At 41.1% G+C, this 27,894-nt stretch overlaps 1 protein-coding gene across 3 annotated transcripts; it reads left to right on the top strand.

The window, feature by feature from the left end:
* Positions 1–579: 579 nt before the first annotated feature.
* zmp:0000001167 (protein phosphatase 1 regulatory subunit 12A) lies at positions 580–24,983 on the top strand. Of its 3 annotated transcripts, XM_054776566.1 has the most exons (25): positions 581–950; positions 4,626–4,756; positions 4,928–5,046; positions 7,050–7,206; positions 7,277–7,421; positions 7,510–7,584; positions 7,701–7,780; positions 10,943–11,148; positions 11,247–11,356; positions 11,427–11,621; positions 12,225–12,307; positions 12,387–12,476; positions 12,586–12,687; positions 15,099–15,179; positions 15,264–15,354; positions 15,430–15,561; positions 15,655–15,757; positions 15,842–15,945; positions 16,041–16,100; positions 16,186–16,208; positions 16,294–16,342; positions 16,451–16,555; positions 18,101–18,151; positions 18,691–18,741; positions 22,067–24,983. In XM_054776566.1, the coding sequence occupies exons 1-25, from the start codon at positions 675–677 to the stop codon at positions 22,151–22,153; spliced, it is 2,706 nt and encodes a 901-aa protein (XP_054632541.1). In that variant the 5' UTR covers positions 581–674; the 3' UTR covers positions 22,154–24,983. The 3 variants fall into 3 exon arrangements, with proteins under 3 accessions (XP_054632542.1, XP_054632541.1, XP_054632543.1); XM_054776567.1 differs by lacking the exon at positions 18,691–18,741 and having other exon boundaries at positions 580–950; XM_054776568.1 differs by lacking the exon at positions 12,387–12,476.
* The last annotated feature ends 2,911 nt before the right edge of the window (positions 24,984–27,894 follow it).

Here is a 27,894-nt window from a genome sequence, read left to right as displayed (position 1 = left end):
ATCGTGGCTTCTAGGAAGTGGCACCCCCTGACCCAGAATTAGGCACAACAGCATGAACTCCAGACAGAGATGATAATGGCATTGTTTTGATGTCCATAGATTCTGTTAAAAAGGTATTAATGGAATGATAAGGTATTGTGGTTGCAGTTTGTACATACAGTGCAGTTCTATGACACACAAACTCAATATTTATTCTTTTTTGGCACTGTTATGTATTCTTTATTCTTTCTTTCCCTATTAGAAAATGGCAATCTGGTAGGTTACATATTAAACACAGGAAGTGAACAAACTACCCCATCAGTAGCTGCTGAGACTCTGAAGGGTAAGTTTTACGTCATGACATTTGTTTTGTGAGAGGTTTGGAAGGCTCTCTTATGGGACTTAACATGGTTTGACACACACCTCCAGTTGACTTGTTTATCCAGTCATTCAGGCCAAGTCAAGGCACTCCCAAGTTAAAAAACAAAACAAAAAAACAAGTCCTTTTCCGAGGGGCAGTAAATACAGCGCCTGAACTGCCACTCAGCCAGAAGGTTGTTGTGAAGTTTACGACCTCATTTTTTTTACATCTGTCCACCAGGGGGCGCATCCCGGGTGAGGCTCACAATCCGATGGTTCATCCACTCTCTTCTCGCGCACCATGAACTGAATGTGTCCGGGACAGATCAGGGAAGATGGCGGCCACTGACCAGTCCCGGTCCGAAGCTGCCAAACAGCGACGGCAGGATCAGCTCCAGCGATGGCTGGGCTCGGAAACCGACCAGACAGACTCAGAAGCTCGGCATACGGCGGACGGCTCAGGGACTCGTCGGGCGAGTGTCCGTTTCGCTCAGGGAGCCGTGTTTATGGCCGCCTGCTCCGCCGGGGACCGGGAGGAGGTGGCGGCGCTTCTCCGGCAGGGAGCTGACATCAACCACGCCAACATTGACGGTCTGACAGCGCTCCACCAGGTCGGAAGTCATTCTCTACATACTTAGTCAACTTAAACCGATGTCACCATTTGCCGCTAAAAAGAGTACAGAGCTGAGCTAATCTAAACATTTCCGTTAGCTGCTAGTGGCGCTTAAAGTTGGAGCACATCACTTTGTTCTCTTTGTGTTGATTTTTTTAAGCAAGACGTCATCAGCAGCACCCTATGTGGCTTGTTTGACACATTGTTATACACAATGCTACCTTTTGTGCCACATTTGTTGCAAACAAGAGAGAGGACTTTTTTTGACATGACAAGCTCTCTGCTGCTGACCAAAAGGTATATTTTACTCTAACAATGCAACCCCCTGTTGTTATCTCAATTGACACAGCGAGCTCTTCTAGAACAGAACACCTACAATTATTGTGCTTAAACACACATGCTGCTTTGTTGTTCTGTTCTTGAGTCGGACTGGACATATTCACTGTTTTACAAGCCTGAAGCAAGGCAATAGTTGCCCTTCTACAACTATGCATCATGGCGTAAACACATCATTTGACTAATAAAGTTTGCACACAAGCTTGAGTTCAGCTTTTAAATAGCTACTTAAGTGTCTGCACACGCTAAAGCAGGGCTATTCAACTGGTGGCCGGTGGGTAAAAACTCGCCTGTGAATTACATCAGACCAAGTTTTGACCAAGCAAGTTTTGTTCAAACGGTGGGAGCGACACCAACATTTTGAGGCAGATTTGTCAAAACATAAGCCCACTTGTCATATTTAGCATCTTTGGCAAGCGTTTTTGCAGTAGGTGCTTAAAAATGGGATATTTGACCAGTGTTTTTGCTGTAGATCCTTTAGAAACGGCGGAGGAGGCCTGTCACATAGAGGATCTTTGACTCGCATTTTTGCAGTTGGCTCTAAAAACCAGTGGAGGAGTCCTGTCATATAAGGAGGATCTTGGACTAGGGTTTTTTGCAGCTGGCCCTAAAGACAGCGGACGAGTCCTGTCATATAGACACAGGGGTCCCCAAACACTGGTCCGTGGGTAGGGCCAAACCGGGCCGTGGAAAACTTTCAGGAGCAATGATTTTTAAAATAAAGACACGTTTTTAAAAATAGTTTTGTAAATAACTACACTGAATTTTATGTAAATGCATATCAATTTTGGAAGTAAAAGCCATTATTTTCTTGGAAAAATTATTTAGAAAGCCCATTGTTTTTGCATGTTTGTTATTTACTTTCATTATGTTTCGTTGAGCATTTATTCCCAGCTGTCCTTGAATGCACTAAAGTTGTGTGCTCTGAGACAAAGTGAAAATTTCTCTGATGCTGCCACACATAGACTTTTACTTTTCATGTTCTTCTTTCAACTCATTGAGGTTTGTTGGAATGCAAACCGGTTCGGTGGGAAAAAAAATAGCCCGCAATAAGTGAAATCTGTGAACTTTGTTTACAATTATAGCAAGTCACTGAGCTAACTAGTTAGCCTCAAATTTACTTGTTCTAAACTTAAGAAAGTGTTTCAAATGGAGTGGGGAAGAAGGACAGTAAGAAGCCAAAAACTTACCACTTTCACACTAAGGTTGGGGGAAATAATTAATTCTTAGATGCATCGCGGATGCGGATATTGACATTGACGATTATAAATCGATTCATAAATGTCAATAATTGATGCTGATGGAACAAAAAAAACAGAACAAAAAGACGGAAAGCGGAAGTGTAACACGCTACCAGAATGACTGAGCGTAAACTCCGAACCGCACTGGAAACTCTTCGGTTTTCACGTAGTTGAAGGTAAAAATGAGCTGGACAAGAGCCAGACAATCTGCCAGCTTTGTCATACAAGAATAAAATATTTTGCAAACACGACAAATATGGCAAACTACATAGCACGTTTCCATCTGAATCAGGAGGAAAAACAGCCAGCTGAAGTTGCTGCCAACCTGAGCACCATCAAGCAGGTGACAACAAATTTTTCCACCCAACTCGGAAAAGGGTTTCTGCTTGAAACACTTTTATTGCAAAGGATTTGTGGCCGTATTCGGTTATCTGCAAGCATTATTCTTGTATGAGAGCCGCTGGTGCAGAAATCTATATTTTGTATGAAAGCTGTTTTTGACTTTGCTATTCAGCAAAAATATTATTTGTCAGAGATTCTATGCTCAGGATTTTAGTTTGAATTCAGATGTCTGTTATTTATTTGTGAATAATGGCAGACGTTTATGTTGGTTACTCAGAATATGCTGAAGTTTGTTAATTTTATACATGCAGCTACTGGTGCACTTTACTTTTCCTGCTGGTTCTGTGCAATAGGCAGAGCGTGTTTGTCACATATCTGGTAACATAAATATAATATAAATATATTTTACTTGCGTAAACATATTGATTCTGTTTTAGTTTAAGACTGTAACTGTGACTTTATTCAGGGTGAGGGTGGGCAGGGGTTTGCTCCCAGAACAATTTAGTAGAATATTTGCTGGCCTGCTTGCACACAGTGATGTCACGGTCTGAGTTAAAAGTGGTGTTCTTGCCCCCAAATATACTTTTATAGTGCAGCTGCGGTGTCCACTTTGTGTGCCAACAATTTTCTGCAAACTTGCCATCTTTTGGTTGACTCATTTACATCACCAAGTGTGGTCCCTCTTTTCACCATCCCTTTTCTACCAGTGTTGCTCATCAGTTGCCGGGCGACCAGAATTAAATATAGGCGCACACACTCCAGACTTTCCGTCCTCTCCATTCAAAAGCCTTATGTCTTCACCACCGCCGCCACCATTTCTCTCTCCTTTGCCACCCCTCCTCCATCCTCTCCTCCTCTTGCCAATTCCCCATGGAGGGGACTTTTGGGAGTTCAAGATGAGGAAATGGAAAACTTTCCTCAAACAGCAGGAGCTGCTGTTGTCAAAGGCGGGTTCTACAATGAGTCACTTGATGAGTGAGGGAAGGAGTCTGCTGGGAGGCTGTGTTGCCCTCCTTGTAGCATCCAGGGTGCCACAAGTACCCTCTGTTCATTCATCCAACCTGTTGCTCACTTGGCTGCCTTTTTGAGCTACCCCTTATTGTTGTATACCAAATTTGATTGGAAATATACATAATGAAGGAGCCTTGTGGCAACTTTGTGATTAGTTGATTTCTAAGCCCAAAAGCAAAGCTTTTTCGGCGGCTTAAGATGGCTTGATGGACAAGATTGTGTGTGACTGCAGACAAGCTGCAAAAAAGCAACAGCAGTAGTTATTTTGTTAAAACTTAAGACACATGTTGGTGTGTTTCCTTGTTGCTTTGAGTACTGCCAACACATGGAGTTAACTAAAGTCAGCCTGCAGGCTGCTTGGCTGAGGCTGCAGGGCGTGTTGTCACATACAACACACAGAAGTTGTGACATTAATTTTGATATAGGCCAAATTATATAAAAGATGTTATAAAGTGTTATAAAGCTAACAATTCATAATTTGAACCAATTTTGAACAAAAATTTCATTAATTACTCCTCATTAATGAATAAAGTTTTGCAAGTACTCGAGGGCTTTTTGCAGCCCACATAGCAGGAAGTACACACAAGTGGATACAGAACTCTTTATTTTTGCTCCTGTTTTTAAGATGTCCGTAAGTTTTGCCCCCCCACAACAAACCTAAACAAAATGGGCCTCTTGACTAAATAACACCCGTCAGATTCTTCATAACAAATGCATTGTGTGGTTGTGGTATCCTCCGGCAGGCCTGCATTGATGAGAATGCTGAGATGGTGCAGTTTCTGGTAGAGAGCGGTAGCAACGTCAACATGGGCGACAATGAGGGCTGGAATCCCCTGCACGCTGCGGCATCCTGCGGCTTCATCCAGATTGCAAAGTGAGTGTGTGTGTGTCACCGCACACACACACACACATACAGTATTTCTTTTGTAATTGTTGGACTGTCAGACTTCCTTGTAATTTCTTGCATGAACTGCCTACATGCAATTACTTCTTGTGTATGTCACACATTACTGACTGTTTGCATGTCTTTTTTAATTTTTTGAAGGTACTTGATAGAACATGGTGCTCACGTCGGAGCGGTAAACAGTGAAGGGGACCTTCCTCTGGATGTGGCCACAGAGGACGCTATGGAGAGACTGCTCAAAGGCGAAATCAAAAAGCAAGGTGATTAATAGGTGTCTTCTAGACATGAGTCCATGTTGTTATAATGATGTGTTAAATTCACAAAAGGTTAAGAGAAAAATGCATTACATTCTTTGTTCAAGCACCAGTGATGAATGTTTGCCGACACAAACTTGTGAAATGTGACAATGTGATGTTTTCTGTCAGTGTTGGGTTGACATTTAGGTTGAAAAGTAGTTGAAGAAGAAGGAAGATGAAATGGTGAAACAATAATTCAACACTGTATAAGCAGTTTATTGACATTTGACTCTACATTGGCATTTTGCATGCATTGTGGCTTACGTGAGAAGATGTAGGTTGCTGTTGTATACAGATGGTCCTCTCCTAAATCACTCACACTGTATACAGAACACGTGAGGTATATAAAATACAGTATCAAAACGCTAAATACAAAAATTTAATGAAACAGTAATAAAAAGAGAACAACTTACTTTTATCCCTGTGGTTTATCAGGAGGAGGAAGTAGATGAGGCAAGAGAATCTGCAGAAGGTGCTGGGGTAGCGGGTACTGGATGACTTGCAGGCCTTTCTACCTTTTTAAAATACAGAATTGTCCCAGGCGAGTCTGGAAGGATAGCCTCCTCTTCTCCTCCAGAGCACAAGCAACCTTTCCATCTCAATAAAAAGACCACTACTTTGCTTAGTTATCACTGTCAATTTAATAGGAGCAGATCCTTTGTAGAAGGTTTGTAGGACCAGAACCAGAAGGCCAAAGTTTCTATTCCTGCTGTAGGCCAATAATATTATGTACTGTATAAGTTATAGGGGTGTCGCGATAGAACTTTTTCACTCCAGATATGACACTGATTTTCAGCCTTGATTATCGTCTGATATCAATGCCATATCAGCACGAATCATACATACTTTTACCACAGCCGTCGCTCATTTATAGCGGTTAATTGGTTCCAGACCCACCCATAAATATAGATAGAAAACCTGTTTATGACATACTAAATACGATTTTTAACATTATCAGAGCCCTGTAGACATGAAGCAACACCCATAATTTCTATTGCAACAACAAATCCTCAGTAGGCTAAAACTAACCTGTCTCACGACGGTCTAACCCAGCTCATATTCCCTATTCGTGGGTGAACAATCCAACGATTGGTGAATTCTGCTTCACAATGATAGGAAGAGCCGACATCGAAGCATCAAAAAGCGACATCGCGATGAACGCTTTCCCACCAAAAGCCAGTTATCACTGTGATAACTTTTCTGACACCTCCTGTATGAAACCGAAAAAGTCAGAAGGATCGTGAGGCCCTGCTTCCACGGTCTGTACTCATTTACATTAACCTGACACTCCTATCTTTGTGTACAACACATTGCTCAACTCTTATGCTGCAGGGACTTGAGAGGGCCGTTGGCTAGAGAGAGCTAACCAGTTAGCCACAAATTTATTTCTTCTAAACTTAAAAAGCCAAAAACCTTGTCAGACATGCCATGGCTGACTTCATGACTTCATGCTGTGTTAATGATGTAATGTAATGTAAGGTAATGTGGAAATTTTTGCATGACAAGTTTTGCACTCAGATGCAACGTCTTTTTCGGACTTTAATGAAAAATACTGCCACATGGCACGACATTACTCCTAATCCTAACACGCTGTTTGTGTGATCATTTGGGCTCTGCATGCTGACAAAAGTGTTGCTGGATAGAAGTGCTGGCGCAGAGTTGGAATGGACTGCTTGTATCAAAGTGCCAATATCTCGGATTTTAGATGCAGGCTGATATACTTTTTCAAAAGGCAGTTTTGGTCCCCTGTAGTTTTTACTTGTTGGACATTTGTTCTGACTGGCTTATGTCAGCTGGGCGGATTATAATATCATTTAACATCACATTTAACATTTGAGTCCGTGCCTGTGTGCAAACACATGCACATTTCTACGTGTTTTTTTGGTTAATAACAATTTATTCTTTAAAAGCGGAATCAGTCAATTTGTGTCTTGTCATTTATTTTTAAGCTTGTGTTCGCGTTACAGGAATCGATGTGGACCAGGCCCGAAAGGAGGAGGAGAGGATCATGCTCCAGGACGCCATGGCGGTGCTTGAAGGCGGCGGCACGCTGATGCCTCACCCGAACACCAAGGCAACAGCTCTGCACGTGGCGGCCGCCAAAGGATACATTGAAGTTCTAAAGTGAGAAACAGATTGTGCAAGTCAAAACAACCCATTTCCTCTGAACTCCTCTACTGTATTTTTACTCCAGGGTGCTCTTACAATGCGGGGTGGACGTGGACAGTCGGGACGTGGACGGGTGGACGCCTCTGCATGCCGGAGCTCACTGGGGGCAGGAGGAGGTGTGCACGCTGCTTATGGACCACATGAGTGACATGACTGCCATCAACAATGTGGTGAGCTGGAGGCTGACAGTCTTTCCTCGGCGTATTGTGTGTGTGTGTGACCGCATGAAGCTCTTGCATACTGTGAATGTCCTTGTAGGGCCAAACACCTTTAGATGTTGCAGACGAGAACCTAGTGGACATGCTAGAGGAACTGCAGAAGAAGCAGAATGCTGTAAGTGTGCCCCTGCAGCAGTTACACAACTCTTATTCTGTCTGATTGGCTGATATGATTGATAGAGCAAGAGCCATGAATGTTCTGTGTTTATGTGTGTTTGTATTCCTCTTCAGTTACGTACCGAGAAAGAAAAACAGACTGCTGTCATCGAAACCAGCCTGCAAATCTCCACAGTACCAGTTCGCACACGAAGGTTAGTGCCAAATGTCCATTGGCTTGTTGGTGGCTTGCTGTTGTGTGAGCATAAGCCTAAAGCAGGGATGTCCAAACTTTTGTTAATGAAGGTCACACACTAAAAATGAAAGGATGCATGCTCCACTTTGATATTTTGTAAACCAACACATGTAGATAAGCTATTATCTAAGTTTTATATACATTTTAAGAAAAAAACAGCATCTCAGCTTTGCTTTTTTTCCCCCCCCCCATTTTTACTCCTGTTTTTAATTTTTTAAATATTTAAACTTTCTAATCATTTTTGTAAATTTTCTTCTCGTAATGTTAATGATAAAATTACAACATTATTCATTGTTTTGTTTGTTTCTCAAAATATTCTGACTTTAAAAAATGTCTTTCTTTAATATTTTAACATTATGCTACTAAAATGACGTTATTTTTTTCTCATAATATTATGACATTGTTCTCGTGAAATAGTGGTTAGCATGTTGGCCACACAGTCAGAAGATCGGGATGATCTGGGTCGACTCGCCGTTGGGGATCTCTGTGTGGAGTTTGCATGTTCTCCCCGTGCATGTGTGGGTTTTCTCCAAGTGCTACGGTTTCCTCCCACATTCCAAAAACATGCATGTTAGGTTAATTGGCGCCTCTAAATTGTCCATATGTATGAATGTAAGTGTGAATGATTGTTTGTCTATATGTGCCCTGCGATTCACTTGCGACCAGTCCAGGGTGCACCCCGCCACCATGCTGCGATACTAGTGAGGATAAGCGGCATAGAAGATGGATGGATGGATGAATAGTTTGTCTTTATTCATGTACAATTACTGCTGATTTTTCCATTTTGTTGCTGCTGCTGTTGTTTTTTTTTTAGTTTTCTAGTTAAATTATATTTTTAGAATGGACACCACAAATGTCCCCGGTCCACACTTTGGACACGCCTGACCTAAAGTGATCCTGAGTGTAATCGTTCTCTGCATGCTAGTGTACATGTAGTGTACTCACAACATTAGGTGTACCTGCACAATCAATAAAATCCAGTGTAATAGTTCAAGCCAATACCGACATAACGTTTCCTCAGGCATTCTTTGAACAATATTTTTTAAGGTGGTTGTAATTTGCAGTGACAGTTGCGGCTAATATTTTTGCCTGCCTGCAGAACCAATATTTGATGCAGTATCTCAGAAACAACATTGCTAAAACAATAACTCTCTGTCAATCAGAACTGGGCATTGTGATGTAAATTGACTGTACCTAATTAAGTGGTCATGAGCGTATGTTGATAAAGATGATTAGCATTTCAGTGGGAAAATTGTATCATAATCGTAAGTTATTGTGTTTCACCCACTGACCTTTAACAAAAATATGTTGACAGTAGGTCTGACAGTGCTCTCCCATGATCGTGTTGTTTGGTTGAGTCAGGCTGGAACTCGTGAACAGGTTGAACTTGCTTTGCTGTAAAGGCCTTTTGATGTGTGTAGCACCAAGTTACTGAAAAGAAAAAGCATAAAGGCATTACCCCACACATTGGACAATTTAGGAACACCTGAACAAGTGATTTCAAATACAAAAACTGTGTCAAAATATGTGCCCTCTTCTAAGTATATTACAAATACGTGGTTGTAGACAGTCATAATGTATGACATTTCAGAGATTGGAGAGTAGTTGCTCTACCTGGTGGAAAAGTTGCTAACCTACACATAACACAACCATTTGGCCTAAATGTTCTAAATTTGTGTGAAAAGTGAATAACAAGATAACAATTTGGCCCATATTAAGGTTAGGCACGCACCGATCCACATTTTTCCACATCCAATCCCAGTACCTGAATTTGGATTTTTGCCAATACTGATATAATTCAACATGTATTATTTCCCAAATCTGAAATAACATAAGAAAATGACCAGGACATACAGTATAACAATGTGTTACAGTAGAGTTGAGTCTGTAGATCAAGAAACCATTTTAACGTTCCCTCCACTCTTAATTGTTCCTATTGATGTACTTTACTTCATATCCTGCCAGCTCAAAGTTTATGCCTTTGTCTGCATCAATCCAAGTTTCTGAGATTCCGATTACTTTGAAGGGTTCAGTGAGTTGTCTCAAATTTAGCTTGATGTTATTGTAGTTTCCATACATGCTTCTGCTGATGACATATAACTGATCATTTGTTGTCGGGTTTAATGCTATTTTTTATTGTTTCTCCATGTAATAAACGCATCCATCCATCCATCTTCTATGCCACTTATCCTCACCAGGGTCGCGGGTACGCTGGAGCCTATCCCAGCTGACTTCGGGCGAGGGGTGGGGTACACCCTGGACTGGTCACAAGCCAATCGCAGGGCACATATAGACAAACAACCATTCACACTCACATTCATACCTATAGACAATTTAGAGTCGCCAATTAACTTAACATGCATGTTTTTGCAATGTGGGAGGAAACCAGAGTACCTGGAGAAAACCCACGCACGAGGAGAACATGCAAACGCCACACAGAGATGTCCAACAGAGATTCAAACCTATCTTCCCGATCTCCTGACTGTGTGGCCAACATGCTAACCACTAGGCCAAAGTGCTGCCCTGTAATAAAAGCAGTTGTTTCTAATTTTAAAAAATTTAAAAATATATTTTTCCTTTTGTTGTCCGGATGTATACCATTCTCCATTCCAATTGTTTGTGGTCTGGATACCAAACAATTTCCACTTCAAAGTCTGCCTATCCTGCCGTCTTTTGTGTTTTATTGTGAATGTAATAGAATCTAGATACCTGGGTTCCTAATTCCAGTACTTATTGAGCAGGCCGTTGCAACATGATGTCAAATGTTGAATGTAATCGTAATTGTGGATTTTATATGAGACTACAATAAACTCCTCTCAGGCATGTCTCATATGTAATCGAATATAAAGCGCATTCTACAATCACGCTCATCTCTCTATCATATGTAATCAAATATAAAACACATTCTACAATCTCGCCCATCTCTTTTGTTAATTTTGTTAATTAGGTGTACTTAATGAAATAACATCTTAGTGTACTTTGTGCTTGACAAACATCCCAGTTTCACACTCCCACTAATGTGTTGATTGGCAAGAGCTCCTCATAATTGGTTACAGATGGGCACTGATCAGCTCACTCCATGTCACCTGTGTCTCCACCCGATCTGGGCCCTGCCCCTTAGGACTTCTATCTCGCGTATGAGCAGTAAGGAAAAAATTTGCCTCCATGAGCGGGAGAAGCACCCGCCGCCTGCCCTGCAGAGTAGCCCGGCCGAGGACGAGGAGGACGAAGGCCAGACTGCACGGAGTCAGTCTCAGAGTCAGCCCAAAGCCTCTAGCAGCTCCAGCTCGGAGGAGGAGAGCGAATCAGAGAGTGATGCAGAGTCTGGTGAGAGAATCTATCAGCCTCTGAGAGAGAAGTGTTTATGACTTGTTGATATCATGATATTAAAATATTTATAACCTCTGACTTTTGCATGGCTGCAGAGAAAGCAAAAAACCGAGAGATGATCAACAACTTGAACAACAAACGCAACACCAGCAGCCTCCTTCCTACCTCCATGCCGGCAAGCACTGCTGCAAGCCAAGTTAAAAAGGTAAAATCGGGATGCCTTAGCTGCATCACAAAACAGCAATTATTCTACAGTATATTGTTCTGCTAAACAGGAACCAGGCAAACCCCCGGTGACAGAGGCACCAGGTTCCTGGAGGACATCACTGAGGAAAGCAGGCAGCTCTGTGACTCTGGGCTCAGTAGGACTGTCTGACTCCAGCCCAGACCAGAACAAGCCCGCAGAGTCAGCCCTGGGGATGACGCGCTCTGCCTCTAGTCCTCGTCTCAGCTCTGAAACCGACCCCAAGGTACTTAACAGACTCTGGTGCAGTGCACTTACACACACAATTACTGTAATTTCCGGTGTATAAGCCGCTACTTTTTTCTCACGTCTCGAACCCTGTGATTTATGCAGTGATGCAGCGAATTTATGGTCACATTCTAATCTCGTGACATCTCGTATACTTCAGAACAGTCATTTTGCACTTCATGCACACTTCGTCTTCATGGAAAACACGCAAAGAAATGCATACGATGCAGCTTTCAAGTGAAGAGAAGAAAGTGACAACTGAGATCGATGGCGAGAGAGAGCAAAGCAAAGTGTGTGACGAAGGAATTATGAGGCTCTTCAATTTCGACACTGAAGAAGATGAAGACTGATGGATGAGTTTTCTGAGGCTACTGTTTAAACAGCAGTTTGAAAAAAACGTTTTAATTAAAAAAAAAAATCTAACGTCATTCAGTGTACTAAATATTCTGTGTTACAACGTGGACACGTGCGGCTTCGAGACAGGTGTGGCCTGTATTTATACAATTTTTTTTTTCTTTTAAATATAGTGGGTGCACTATATATATTCCGGAATATATTCTAGTAAATTTAAATAATTTATGTTCTAACCCTTCATTGACAGGAAACAAGACTTGCTCGGGTGCCTCCTATTCCCACTAGGAGACTCTTCAGTATTCCAGACAGCAATCCTGAGAACTCCAACAGGTGGGTTTCTGCTCTCATACTTCTGCACCTGTGGCCAACCTGCTTTTCTCACCGCACTGCTTGTCACATTGTCTGTCAGCTGGCTAAGCCGTAGCTCGTCTTACACACGCCGCCTTCACAGCCAATCATGGAATGACTTCACTAGCTCCAATCCGTCTTTGCCTCACAGGTCAGTCGCGACGCAGCCATGCCCAGCCTGTATTTGTTTGTGCTTGTTTTAGCTGTGCGTGTGTGTGCCTCTGTTTAACAAGGTCTTACATCTCACTTTGTATCTTCAGCTCTTCTTACGGAAAGAGACTGGATGCCGCCAACATTAACTCGGGTAGCACAGGAACAAGCTCATCTGGACTCAGTCGCCTAAACAGTGCCTTGGCACAGAGGTGTGTAATTCTTTTGGCTGCACAAACACTAGGTTTAAAAAAAATATATATACATCTCAGCCTCTTGTCTTCATGAAAACTTGTAAAAACACAAAAAAAACCTTGGGAAACATATCATATAGGCAGGAAAACTAGCAACTTTCAAAAAACTAACTAGCACCAGATGCTTGTCCTCACTACATCATGTAAGAGTAGTTTTTTTATTTTTTTAATTACACTTTGGATTACAGTCGGCCCTTGTTTATCGCAGTTAATTGGTTGTAGACCAGACCCACCGCGATAAGTGAATTTCCAGAAATTAGGATTAATATTGATAAATGGAACATTTTCGTAGTTTGAGCATAGAATACCTATTTATGACCTAACACCCCTATAGTCACATTTGCAACAACAGTACCTTTTATTTATTTTGTGTCACAGATAGCAGTTTACATAGATGCAGTCTATGTAAACTTGTAATTTTTTTTTTTCTTCAGCCAACAAATACACCACCACCAGCGGCTAGCTTCTGTTACCAATAGTGGTTTCAGAGAACAGATTGTACAAAAAAAAAAAAAAGTATTCACAATTATGAGTCAAACTGAATGAGATTTGTCGGCCCAAAAAGGGGTAGTGGTATTAATAGCGGTCATTCAATCTCTGCTTGTACACAGGCACATGCCCGTAGTTTGTGCACACATACTCGCAGTCTCAGAGGCTATAGGCAATTAGCAGTAGGGGTGTCACAAGGTCTCATGTCAGAAGATCTCACGAGATTAAAACGTGGCAAGATTTCTCGTTTGGTGGAAAGCTGTCTCGTGAGAACCGGGCAGCCAGAAGCCAATCAGACTGAACTGTAATACATGTAATATGGGAGTGGCAGTGTGCGATGCATTATTGGAACCGCACATACTATATGCACACCTTGCAATCCAACCTACTTCGGTGTTCCCAAGTGGCTGTTATTCCCATCAGAGTTGAATAGCTGCTGCTGTCTTAATGTCCAAGCAGAAGCTGGAGCAATTATATATTTGATCAAAGTTACTTAAGATCTGTCAGATCAAAACTCGTAGATGTTTGTTCGGACTTGTCTACACCCCTAATCACAGAGCAGTTTTATTTATGCTTGTTACATTTGGCTGAGCGCCAACTTTAGAACACAGCTCATATTTTGAAAAGATCCGTGTTGACAATTTAGCGACATGGTTGCTATATTTTGCAAGTAGGTGTGTGCATTAAAAGTGAAACAGGGAGTGTTTCTTGCATCATGCATTTATTATGTAATTACATTCAAGCGGTCAGCAAAGGGTGAGGTATCCGCCGTGCAGGCGAGCAGGAGTGGAACTGCACCTCCAGTTGTGCACAAGTACCAGTATCACCATGCAATGCCTGTCTGAAAGCCTGCCCAAAGCAGCCAACCCCTGAACAGCGACAAAGCCAAGAAGGCAGACCTTGGACACACTCCCTCTTCGCCTGGCAACACATCGCCTTCCTGGTGAAACATGCATGGGTGTCCAAAGTGTGGCACAGAGGCCATCTGTGGAACGTGGCTCGTTGCATATATAAAATAAACAAAAACCCATCAAAAGTGGGAAAATACAGAAAAAAGGCATTATGTAACCATAAAAAGCTAAAATGTTGATACTAATAACTAAAAAAGATTTGTCTTTTAAATATATGTATTGTGTGTGTGTGTGTGTGTGTGTGTGTGTATAAAATATACATACACGTACATGTTCGGAGCGTGTGCACATACACAAAAGCAGTCTCCGAGAAACAACCGACAATATGGAGTCATTGTGTGCTTATGATAGGCTATACATTCAATGATGGCTAACATTAGTAGTTAAACTTTGTCAAATTGCTATTAGCTGACAAAAAACTTGTGTGTGTTATGTGTTACGTGGGGCGTGTCTTGAAATGCCAAAGCAGGAAGAGGGTTTACAATCCTTTGAAGCACATTCGAGCGTGCCCAGGACCTAACCAAGGTAGACAGCACTTTTAAGCGTCAATGCTATAAAAATAAAACGTGGATACACCTCAGAGTAGTCTGTGTAGTGTGAAAAGTTGTGTAGCTTTACTGCCTCCTTCAGCTTTTTCAGCAAGGCACTTATCTAAGGGAGGGGGATCTGCTTCATAGTACACGTTAGAATTCACATTTCCCTCAAACCTCGGCTCCCCAGTGCTAGGAACACTCATGCAGCCCCAGACCATGACGCTACCACCACCATGCTTGACTATAAGCAAGACAATCTGCTACTCACTTGTGTTGCCATATATTTAGACAAGCTGTTGCTCTACAATTTGTACACTACATTTCTATAATATTGTCCCTTGATAAAAATGCTTGCTGAAATGTGACTGCTGAGATACTTCAACTGAAATATCTTGCTCCTTGTAATATGTGATGACCTTGTATTTTTCTCCTGAAGACTTCCTCAGGAACAAACAGATCCGTCCCCATTGGTTACCAGCACAACCCCTCCTGAATCGGAGGCTAAGCAGAGGCGCAAGTGAGTCCACACAACAGTCGGTGTCAAAATTATGGCTGCTTTTAGTGCTGCATTGTATCTTAAGCTGTGATTTGGTACATTTAGGTCCTACTTGACACCAGTTCGGGATGAGGAGGCAGAGGCACAGAGAAAAGCTCGCTCGCGGCATGCACGGCAGTCTCGACGCTCCACTCAGGTACACACAGCCCAGACAGTCTACTCATGAAGTGACGAAACCTCCAATTACGGTGTCTCTCGCTTTGATTTGAAGGGGGTGACGCTGACAGATCTTCAGGAAGCTGAGAAAACCATGAAGACCATGAAGCTTGACAACAAAGGGAGAGAAAAGAAGGAAGAAGACGAGAAGGAGAAAGAATTAAAGTCTAAAAAGGGAGAGGAAGGGGTGAGGTCTTAGGTTTCAGTTGCAACAGGCATGCTTCTGCTTTTTATGTAACATCACAAGACCTTACTTTGCTCCCGGAACTTGGGTCTGCAGGAAGTAAGCTGGAGGTCTCGAATAGCCAGCCTTCAGAAGTCGGACCTTCTGGGTCTCACACAGCCCGCAGGCACCCCACGACCTCAGACCACAGACAGGAGAGGTAGATCTAGCCACTTGTCTAGCCTTAACAGAGCTACTTGTTGAAGTACTCTCTTCGAAATGACAGTGTCTGGCTTCCTTCCAGTAACTGAGGTCAGCATTGGGGAGAATGATTCTGAACGATGGGCCCAGGAGCGCAGAGAGAGGAGACAAGCTCGAGCCAGAAGGAAGGCTCAGAGGAGTGGGGAGGTATGCTATTCCGTAGACATGTAGACCTAGATAGAATAGAAAAGCTACAGCAGCTGTAAAGGGTTTTATTGAAAAATACCGCATGTTATCTGCAGCCTGATGACAATGATCCCAGCGGAGAGGAAGAGTTTTCGGGCAGCCGGCTGGATCCACAGGTGCATGGGCTTTATTTGTGCTCTCAACGGACCCGTTACCAAAGCTACTGCTCATAACTTGTCCACTTGTCTCCTCTGTTTACAGTCAGACCAGCACTTGGGTTCCAGGTATGACTCATACTTGTGACATGTTTCCTCCTCCTGTCAGCGCTACAATATATGTCTCTGACTTACACTCTCCTCATCCACTTAGATCCAGTGCACCCTTTAATGAGGAAGGAGAGAGTAAGGATTTCAAAAAGGTCAGCCGACGGCACAGACGTTTTTTATATATATATATATATATATATATATATATATATATATATATATATATATATATAAATGTACCTTCTATGCTCATGTTCTAGCTGTTTGAGGAAGTGACCAGAGAAAACAGCCAGCTTCAGTCTCAGCTGCAGGACACACAGAGGATTGTCAGTAAGACCAGGCTGGACCTAGAAAAGGCCACCCAGGTGACAACACACACAAATGGGAGATCAGCTGTTTCTAGCTGTGATTATTGTTACCAGTATAATCATGGCTATCGATATCGCAATATTATTCAAATTCCCTAAAGTCCTTTTAGGCACAAATACCTCACACGCCATCAATTTTCTTCCACCATGTTTCATTATAGAAAAATAAATGATGCAGCACTGTAACACATGCGCACATGCACACTAGGCTCTCAGACACTAAGCACTTGGGCTGTCACAAGATTTCGTATCACAAGATCTTGCAAGATTAAAACATGACAAGATTTCTCATTCAGAAAAAAACTGTCACGATAAATTACTCGCACGATAAAACGAAAATGAACTCAATCATTTTGCTGGGCTCCATATATTACCATGTGCATGCGTGTCTGTTTTCCTCATCTCCCGCCACCAAACCGCCAGGAAGCGAGTTCACTCGGCATTGGTTCACCACCCACACGGTTCATAGTGCCACGCTGTTCCATAGAACAATGGAGAACAGAGACCTATTGGCAGTCATGCAGTCACTTTGTCTCCGCTAGCATACACACACAGCAAAAGTGGAGCTTCGTGAAGAGCAATGTACGGTAACGGAAGTTAGGAGGGAAAAAGATTCTTGCAAAACCAAAGGTTGCAGCTCCCGTGTGGGAATATTGATGAGCAAGGTGAGCCCATCAGCACAGACGGCCTAGTTTGCCGAATTTATTGGAAAGTGGCAGCAATATAAAAAGCAACAAAACGAACTTGCCCACCTCAAACACAGCCACCCAACACAGTTTTCCCATCTGCAAAAAAACTGCACATTGAGATGCAGAGCCTTTGTCGCAACACTCAGCACTCAAGACATTTTGTCAGCAAAGTAAATACAAATGGAGCAGCGTTCACAGAAAGTCATCACAAAAGAAATGCTGTTCTTTAATACAGTTGAAAAGCCAGCATTTCACCAACGGATTTAAAGTACATCCCTACTTACTATTAATACATTTTTTAACTGTGATTGTGATTGAGTTAATTATGGACCAAATGCGATTAACCGCAGTTAAATATTTGAATCGATTGACAGGCCTAATTAAGATATACTTATTATTATTATTATTATTATTATTATTGTCACGATGCCAGTTAGCTACACATTAGCATTACTAAATCACACATTTTAACCAAAAATGGTCCCACAATGATGGTTGTTGAAATAGGAAAGGTACAATGCTTTTGTGCCAGCTTATTTTTATTTGTTGTAGAAATTTGCAGTGGTGTACAAAAAAAACTTAATACATGGGAGGTCTTGAAAGATAGAAGCTATGCATAGTGCAAAAAAAAATATATATTTGAAGGAACTTAATTGGGACTGGTTTCACACATGACATCATCAGCCTATAAATGCAGCCCCTCACGCTAAATGTATGTCTAACCAGTGGCCCATGGGCTGGGCTTTGGACACCACTGATGTTGATTATGCTGTTGGTTGCTTCATAAATTTCTTTTAAGTTTCATACATATGACTTCTGATGATTTATGGTACGACATTGGTGTGTTCCATAGAGACAGGAGCGCTTCACTGACTGTTCAGCCCTGCTGGACCTTGAGCGAAAGGTATAGCATCCTCACATTAGTTCTCAACTGTTTTGGGTTTTTGTGGCTTGTCGCCGCCTCACTGCCGCCACATCCCTGCTCACTGTTGACTCACTTCACCCTTCTTAAAGGGATAGTTCGGATTTTTTGACATGAAGTTGGATGACATCCCAATCAACAGTGTAGTGCATCAATGGTGACTCAACAATAGCTGGCAGCAGCACACAGTGATAGGAAGAGAGAAAATAACGCAGATCGATTGTGAGGTCACTGAGGACTTTTTTTTTGTGGAAAACTTTTGTGATGCAAATGTATTACTCTTTTGAGCGCATATTGTTTTGAGAAGCAAAACGCTTTACTAAAGTGAATTCTGCTCACGGGATGAAGTCGGGGAGAAAGTTAGTTGATGCACTACACTGCTGATGGGGATGTTATACAACTTCATGTCAAAAAAGCCGAACTATCCCTTTAAACTACATCCCTTCACTTTTTCCCCCCACTTCCCGTCATCACTTCACCCCCCCTCTCATCACTCCACCTTCCTGTTCCTCTAACGCTAGGACCGAAGGATGCTGGAACGGCGCATGGCGGAGCTGGAGGAGGAGCTGAAGGTGAGAACACAGTTCAGTGACGGTCCCCTTGTGGCACACTTTGCATGCTGCTGCTGCTGCTGCTTTATTAGCTTTGCTTTAGTGTGTGAAGTCCAGCAGTACAATAGTGGGCATGATTTTCAGTCAATTTTCATAATATTGTACGTTGAAAGTGCCTAAATAGTATTAAAGCTGTACAAGCACAAGTATTGATTGTGCAGACATTTTCCATCATGACAATCACACACACAGTGTAATATGATCTAAATACAAGAGCTGTTGCAGAAACACTTAAGAGTAGGCTGCAGAACATGACAAGGAGAGATGTCTCTTGTAATGTTGGCTACCTCATTTCACTACCTAAGAAGAAAATATATAACACCTCAGTATGAGGCAGTGCAGTTTTACACCACTCAAAAGTGTATTCAGTCATTTGATGTTACGTAGTCCTTAACAGATGTCATATACTTTGTAAATTAGTAAACGGGTTGTTGGTATCTTCGATAACCATCAAATAGGATTAGCGTAGTTTGTAGAATTTCTTGCATTTTTCACAATGGCCACCACAATTACTGACGTTCCAAGTTCTCCATCTCTTTAAACTTGATTTCAAACAGTATTCCAGTGCACTTTCCCTGGTCAAAGCTTGGAAAATTTCCAGTTTTCTGGAATGCACCACTGATTCAATCTTCTAGCAAAGGGGTTCTTCAAAAAAACCCAAGGCTTGAATTAAATACTCAAAGGAACATATAAACTTATTCAAATACAGTGGAGCCTTGGTTAGCGTCATCAATTCTTCCCAGAAGGTCCGACCCTAACCAAAAGGGACATTAACTGAATCAATTTTTCTCAGAAATAATGTAAAGCCAATTAATCCATTCTAGGAAGCCAAAAATGTTGAAATGGAACAATTTTTTAGAATAGTTTTATGTATATATTGAATTGAAGACGTGATTCTTGACGTGACTGAAAAACAGGAAGGTGGTCGTGGTGGATCTCGCTGCCCCTTTGTGACTTTAGGAAGTCAGTCTTCAATAAAGGTTGAACTATAATGTAAAACTATATTTATAAAATGTGTTTTGTGTTTAACATTTTTGTGACAACGGCTGACAGACGGGCGATGCAAGTTCCGGTTCCGGTTGCCATTTTGTTGAGATAGCTACTAACAAGGAAGAACGTTTTATGTTTTAAAAAAAAAAAAAAAAAAATGCAGTGTATAAACCCGACAAGATGCACGCCATATTATATGCTAACCGGAGAATGCACGCAAACGGAGCCAAAATTGTGGTGTACATTTGACATTAACCAAACACGCTAACCGAGGCAGACGCTAACCAAGGTTCCACTGTACACCATTTTTTGCCAAAACTTAAAATGACAAGACATACTGTATGTGTTTATTGTAACAATCAATAAATAAAATAAATTAATTAATTTAAAAAATCCTGTGCATTGAGTACCAAGCGGGAAGATGCCGACCAAAATATTGATATGGTATTTAAAAATATACAGGTACATATCAATCAATTTGAATATTGTGCAAAAGTTTTTTTGGATGAAATTTTTGCAATCAATTTGCTAAGAGCATGAACGGGTAGATAACATCACTAAATTAAAACATTTACAAGGTACTGAATTTTAAGTTTTTATTTACTAAGCTATAATCATCAAAATTAAGAGATACGTGATATTGACTTTCTTGCCAAATATCAATATAGTCCAGCGCTTAAATACCGATACTGATATCTACCGACATCATCGGCAGCAGCTCTTCCCTCAAAACTGTCAAGTCACATCTCGTGTAAGGAACGAGCACATTATGCTTCTTTTGCTGCGATGCCACTGGATCTGGATACACTTCACAAACAAGCAGTTTGTGCAAAATATGACAAATAAATGCAACATACAAGTTCGAGAAAAAGTGCCAAGTTTATTTTGTCTCAAGTAATGGAGAAAAAGTCATGACCAACCGTCAACTAAAATAACAGTTTTGTCTTATTAAATTCAGAAATAAGAGTCCAATTAACTAATGCAGATAAGAATACAATTTGGAAAACAAGCTGCACATTGGTTAATTAAAGAAAAAAATCCTGACACCTAACTGTTCTATAACCAGGACTTTCTTTTGCCTATTTAAACTCCAAAGGCAAAATTTGGAAATAATTCCACACCAGGCATACTGAGCTGGAAAGGTTGTTGTGTGGAGCGCGTCATCACGAGCAAAACTACATTTTTGGCTGATATCCCTAATCAAAATTAAGAAATACATTTTTGAAATATTTCACTAGTGTACTGGACTTTTTTTTTTTTTTTTAAATACGAATTTTATCTTTTTGAATTGAACTACTAAAATTAACTTGTAATTATTAAGGTGCACAAGTGACAGACTAGCTGTCCGCAACACAGCCACAATGAGTCGGCGACCCCCTTTTGGGACCCAACCCACCAGTTGAACATTAAGATTCAAGAGTTTTATTGTCATATGCATAGTAAAACAGGCAGTTCTACTATGCAATGACATTCTTATTCTGTTCATTCTCCCAAGAAAACACAAGAAAAAGAATAAGAACATAAACATATGTACCAATAAATTAAGCAACAACAGAAGAGACATTAATACAGATAAATAATACAAATAAACATCACTGATTTACAGTATTCTGACAATTACGTATCCAATAAAAACCAGAACTCGAGTTTCGAGCCACAATTTTGATGACTTTGAATGCCACTTGACAAATATCATGAAAGACTTGCAACTCAAGAGACATCAGTGACTCTGGACTTCACTCTGACTTTCATGTGATGACTTGAAAGTACGGGAGATTTTCAGTGGATGTGGATGTGGATGTTCAAAATATTCAACTGACATTGTTATGTCATTTCCAGCAAGACAACCTAGTTTCCCTTTTGAATCTGCCTCATTGAATGCCTCTCGCATCCAACCAGGTTTAAGTACAAACAACGAATGTGGATTACTAAATCCTGAATGCTATGTCAGCACTCTTTCTATGAAAGTCTTGTCATACTGGTCTTATTTATAAAAAACACAAAAAGCATTCATTTGGTCAAATTTAATAGGTTGTTATATTAAAATGGCTTTTTATTTGGAGACACTAAACAGTGCTTACGATTTGTAAGGACTCAAATTTCAAGCCTGTCACTTCAGCCTTGACTCGACCGTTCTTGTCTTGACTTGGACTTGCATGTCTTTACTTGAGTTTAAAAACTTGAGACTTGCAAAACATTGTCTCCCATCTTTGATGAAAAACTGGTGACACTTAAGGTTTGATTTAAACAAATTAACTATTTTCTACATTTAATGAATGTAACGCTTTACCACCAGGTTCTGGTTGACCTGAGAGCAGACAACCAGCGTCTTAAAGATGAGAATGGAGCACTGATTCGTGTCATCAGCAAACTCTCCAAGTAGATCGAGAGGGACCGAGACACAAAAAGCAGGGACGCCCTCCTCCTTTTCATCCATCACTCCACTCACATTCCTCCAAATGCCAAAGAGCAAGAGGAGGGGGGGGCAGCAGAGTGTCCTGCTTCCATGAGCACTACATCTTGACTTGGATTGTGACGCCGCTGAAACAGCTGGTGTGGCTTTTGTGTGCCTTGTTTGTCACAGGAAGTGTTTTTGGTGTGACGGCCGGGTCCCACAGAAGCCAAAGTGCCCACGTGTACCACAACTGTGCATCAGGGAAGGGCATGCACACTTATGTGTGCACACTATACATCTTTGATGCGCACAAGGCCTTTTTTGGTCTTTAATCTGCCACTTGGTATTTATTTTTGTGAACACATTTGCATCACACATTCACAATTTTGTTTTGTCACAATGGCCGGCCGTCCTGAGCTTGTGGCATCAAGCAGGAAAGGGTTTTTGGTTTTTAAGGTTTGTTTCCACATGCAAGTGTTTGAACCCACCTACCTCTCCACCTATGCACCCCTTTTTACTCCTACATACGTTTTATTTTTGTGACCACACATACACTCCATGATTTTAAAAAGAAATGAAAAGACCACGGGTGCAGGTCACGGCACTTTACTCTCTGCAAAGCAATTAAAAATACGTAAAAAGAGCCTGATCAGAACTTTCTCCCTGGTGTTCGTCTGAAAGCAAGTAGTGGGAGAAGCTGAAGGTCAAGGTCATGCACAATTTTTAAAAGTTGCTGTTCAGTTGAAGTCTATTAAGCTATGAATATTTTTATCATTGATTAAAAAAAAATAGAAATGTCATAGTTTTTCAATGTAAAGTCCTCTCTTGCAAGAGAGCATGGCTATGTACTGTATATTATGTATAAATATTAGTCAATACCCTTTTTTGAAGTTAATGTAGCCTTCCGTCACTTCTTGCTTTTCTAATATATTAAATGATGTCTGCACCCTGAGTACAAGTTTGTAGTGCCTTGTTTGGATGGATGTATTGTTAGGATTCTTCTGAACTCTAGAATTCTATCTCAGTCAGTAATTTGTGGTTGTTTACTGCTGCTTCAACCACACTACTTTGTTTGCATGCTTCTTGTCTTCTCTTTGATTACACTTCCACCATTTGGGAGGAAAGAAAGAGGCATAGCCGCAGGCATGCCTTCAAAACGTGCGCTGTTTAGTGCCTGATATCCACGATGTGCTGGATGACTGCACATGAGTTGTCTTGAGCTCTAGTGCATGAAGATCCATCTGTTTGTCTCATCTGAGTTCAGCGTGATGGGCCGCTCTTCTGCAGGGTAGACAACAAGCCGAGCACCTAATAAGGAAGGCCAGGCCGGCCAAGTCTCGCTCTCTGTAAATATCCCAAAGGTCTGAGAAAGGGAGGAAGAGGGAAGTGAATGGATCGCAGCCTTATATGGACAAAGCATTGCAATTCCCAGGGTTTGTGGCTCTGACCCCCTTCGGCTTGATGCCAGATGCTGAACAAACAGCTTCTCGGCGCCACCAAGAGGTGCAACTCCTGTAAGCCTCTCGCTTACCTCTGCAGGATCTTACACCACAAGTACATTGATAGAATGTTGGTTACTCCCCTGTTGCATTAAGGTCAGTTGAAAGCATTATACTGTACCATCATTATCATTAGCAGGGCATTTAGAGGAAAAAGATTACCTCCAGGTAAGTCAAGTTTGAGACCTCTGTTCTAAAACAACGTGATTCCAGGGGATGCCCAGCAGCTGGAGAAAAGCAAAGACAAAACAGGCTTCAGAAATTTTATTTGGGCAGTCGAGGATGCTTGAGCTGGACTGCCAAACTTGTCTTAAGCTACTTTTGTGACGCCATCACAGAAGGGTGCCGGTGATGGCAAATAAGAGAGGTGTGATGATAACCATAGAACAGAAAAATAACTGACAGGGTCTTGCTTCTCAGTCCAGAACATTTCAGCAATGTGTTTGTCATGGGCCTTCAAATGGTTATTTTAGTTGCCTCCGCCAAGGAGGTTAATGTTTTTGCTGGCTTTTATCTGTTTGTGTTCAAAATAACTTAAAAAGTTCTGAATGGATTTGGATTCAATTTTCAGGAATTGTCAGAAATGGGATATGGAAGAACTGATCGAATTTTGGGGGTGATCCGGATCACTGCCTGGATCCTGGAATTTCTGAAAGGATTCTTTAAAATTGCGAGATAGGACGATTTTCAGCATTTGAGTATATAACGCCACAAAAAATGGGGGGAATACAGGACAAGTTTCCAAAAGGTTCTTCAAGCATGAAAGACTGATCTAGATAATGCAATAATTCCGAATACTATGACCCACAATATGAAAAAAAAATAAATTTTCATCATAGGAAGAGAACAAAAGAAGCTATGAGCATGCAACAAACACTACTGTATAGCCACGAAACTGTGGAATCTGGAGTGTGCCAACAGATTTGTTGTATCTTCGAAAGCTATGGAGATAGATCCAGAAGACAACCACCATCACAATATGGGAGGAACTATGGCGCTTGGCGGAGGTCTGCACTCTCAGAGTGCTTTTCTAGTTTTTTTTGTAAACTCCTCTTTACACTTTTGGAACAGTCCGAATGTTACCTAAAACGTCTGCACGGGTAATGCTGGTTTTATAAAGGCGGCAATTTGAAGAAGACATTTGTTCACTTTACTCTGGGAAAAATGTATTTGAAATGAGAACAACTTGCAAGTCAGCCATCATCATGGAAATCATTGTGTTCTTACTTTGGAGGTTCCAGTTTTTTAAATATTCAAATTAACATGAAAGTGGCAGTAACACCGCGCTCTGTACAGGCTAACCTGATCGTAAAATAAAATTATAATATATATTTTTTTTATTTTATTTTTCTTGCACTGTTCATGTGCAACACAATTAGGCTCATACTTTGATTAAAATGTAAAAGAATTAGAAGACGATGAGAAAGACGTGTTGTGTCATTATTTCCAACAATCATGTCCAAAAGTCAAGAAAAAAAGCTGCCGTAGCAGGATGCTGAGACTGCAGCTTTGTTTGCTGCGGCCAAATGTCCTTTTGCCTTTATAAGCCTTCATTGCAGAGGATTGTGTAGATTGCTCAATACTGGCATATACAGTTCTTGATTGGAATGAAGGCGGAAGGTCATTTCAACAACATGATTTAGTTTGGAGAATGACGTAGTACCTTCTGGAAAGTCTAGAGTGCCAGTATAGTATAAACATTCTGACTGTAACCTGTGCAGTATTTTTCCTCTTTGATTAACAGTAAACATGTCATCATATGATCAAGTTCAAGGTAGACTGCCCAAATGGTCTTCTTAAAGGTCAACATAATTTGGAATTATTTGTGTTGATCCTGTCCTTTGGGTGTGTTTTGATTACAAGTTTTTAAAAAATGTGTAAAAAATCTAGTAATACTTTTGTGTACTTTTGCAAGATTCTGTGATGAATACTATTGTTTTTTGTTTTGTTTTTTTAGACATACTGACGTCCTGGAATCCAATACACTAGGTCCCCAACTTACGAACAACCGACTAGCGAACACTCGTGGATACGAACACAAGCCGACTGGTCTATATTTTATTTTATTTTGTTTTGTAGTCGCTCAGTCAGTATTTATACTGCTACTGTACATGTTTGACCAGTAGAGGGCACTGTGACACTGCTAATGGGACCAACAGAGGAAGCCATTTGAGCTAATAAGACCCACAGAGGAAGATTTAGACGCTGGGGAGATAAAGCTAAAGGAAAAGCTAAATTATACACCCGGACAGAGCGTGTGATTAAAGTTTATGAAGAGTTAATAGGCCTGCTTAATTCCACACCACCCACAGAACACTACCTCTTTTAGAAGAGTCTAATGACTAAGACAATTTGTCCTTTTTTTCAATATCTCCTCCTCCTCCTTCACCACAACGACGTATGCTCGGCCACTCCTCTTCAAAGGTAAATAACATTTATCATTACGTATAATATTTATTTAATATTACTACTGCATCCAAACTCATATTTACATACATACGCATATACTGTATATGTTTTGACATACATGTAGTACCTATATCATTGGTAATATTGCCTTTTCCCCTATTTAAGAACGATTCGACATAAGAATGGTCGTCTGGAACCAATTGTGTTTGTTAGTTGGGTACTTAGTGTACTCCGAAATGTTCAAGTGGATAGTAACGGCTCAGTTTTGCAAATATGCAATATGTGAACATAGTAGTTCACATACTGTTTGGAATTAACCCTAATATACACTTAGTGCACAGGTGTGCCTTAGACTGCCCACAATAAAAGGCCACTCTGAAATGTGCAGTTTTGTTTTATTGGGGTGGGGGGTGGTGCACACACGCTGTCTGCCATCTGCCCTGAACAGTGTAAACCGGGATTCATCCGTGAAGAGAACACCTCTCCAATGTGCCAGACGCCATGGAATGTGAGCATTTGCACACTCAAGTTGGTTACAACGACGAACTGGAGTCAGGTCGAGACCCCGATGACGACGACGAGCATGCAGATGAGCTGTTTCTGACAGTTTGTGCAGAAATTCTTTGGTTATGCAAACCGATTGTTTCAGCAGTCGTCTGAGTGGCTGGTCTCAGACGATCTTGAAGGTGAACATGCTGGATGCGGAGGACCGGGGTTGGTGTGGTTACACATGGTCTGCGGTTGTGAGGCTGGTTGGATGTACTGCCAAATTCTCTGAAATGCCTTTGGAGATGGCTTATGGTAGAGAAATGAACATTCAATACACAAGCAACAGCTCTGGTTGACATTCCTGCTGTCAGCATGCCAATTGCACGCTCCCTCAAATCTTGCGACATCTGTGGCATTGTGCTGTGTGATAAAACTGCACATTTCAGAGTGGCCTTTTATTGTGCGCAGTCTAAGGCACACCTGTGCACTAATCATGGTGTATAACACTGAAATAATGTAGACATGTATGCACCTTACTTTATGGAAGGAAACATTTATTATAAACCATTTCATGATCTCGGTGAAGGGCGATGACGTAATAAGAGTCAAGTGGTGTCCCATTTCTCAGTGGCTTCTTCCCCTTGGTCCTAGGTTTTAAGTGGTAGGGGAAGGGGTAGAATTGGGATAAAGCCATATTTCTATTTCCATTATTTCTTCTTGAAAGTGGACAACGATCCCCGTTTCGCTACTTTTGTTTTAGTAGAGTCTTAGACAGCTTGTTAACTATGGAATCACAGGAGTGCCAAAATTAAAAGGGAATCAATAATAAAAATATATACAAATGTGGAAATACAAAGAGAATCGATAATAAAAAATATACAAATGTAGTCATATTCTTTTTCAATTTTGTCATTGTTTTTTCTGTATTGTCTTTATTTTTTCCAATTTGCCGTTGTTTTTCCTGTTTTGTATGTCTTTTCCACTTGCGTTTTGTCATTGCATTTAGTAATGACAAAGACAAAAGAATGATATCTGTATTGTCTTTGTTTTTTTCCATTTTGGCGTCGCTTATCCTGTTTTGTCTTTGTCTTTTCCATTTGTGTTTTTTCATTTAGTAATGGCAAATGCAAAAGAATGATGAGCTGTAGGATGATGACTCGTCCATACGTGATTACATGATTCCTGCTTGCAGGGGCTATGTAGTTCTGGAAACTCGGGAGCCCGGAAAGTTTTTATAAAAAAGTCTTTAAAGGCTATATCTGCGTTGATGAATGCAGATATGGATGAAGCTGTGTGGCGCAATCTTCAGGAGGTAAATGCTTTAACCTATTT

Source organism: Dunckerocampus dactyliophorus, chromosome 5, assembly GCF_027744805.1.
Source record: "Dunckerocampus dactyliophorus isolate RoL2022-P2 chromosome 5, RoL_Ddac_1.1, whole genome shotgun sequence".
Lineage (NCBI taxonomy): Eukaryota > Metazoa > Chordata > Actinopteri > Syngnathiformes > Syngnathidae > Dunckerocampus > Dunckerocampus dactyliophorus.
Note: the sequence above shows the minus strand (reverse complement) of the source record. Positions and strands in the feature narration are given on the sequence as shown.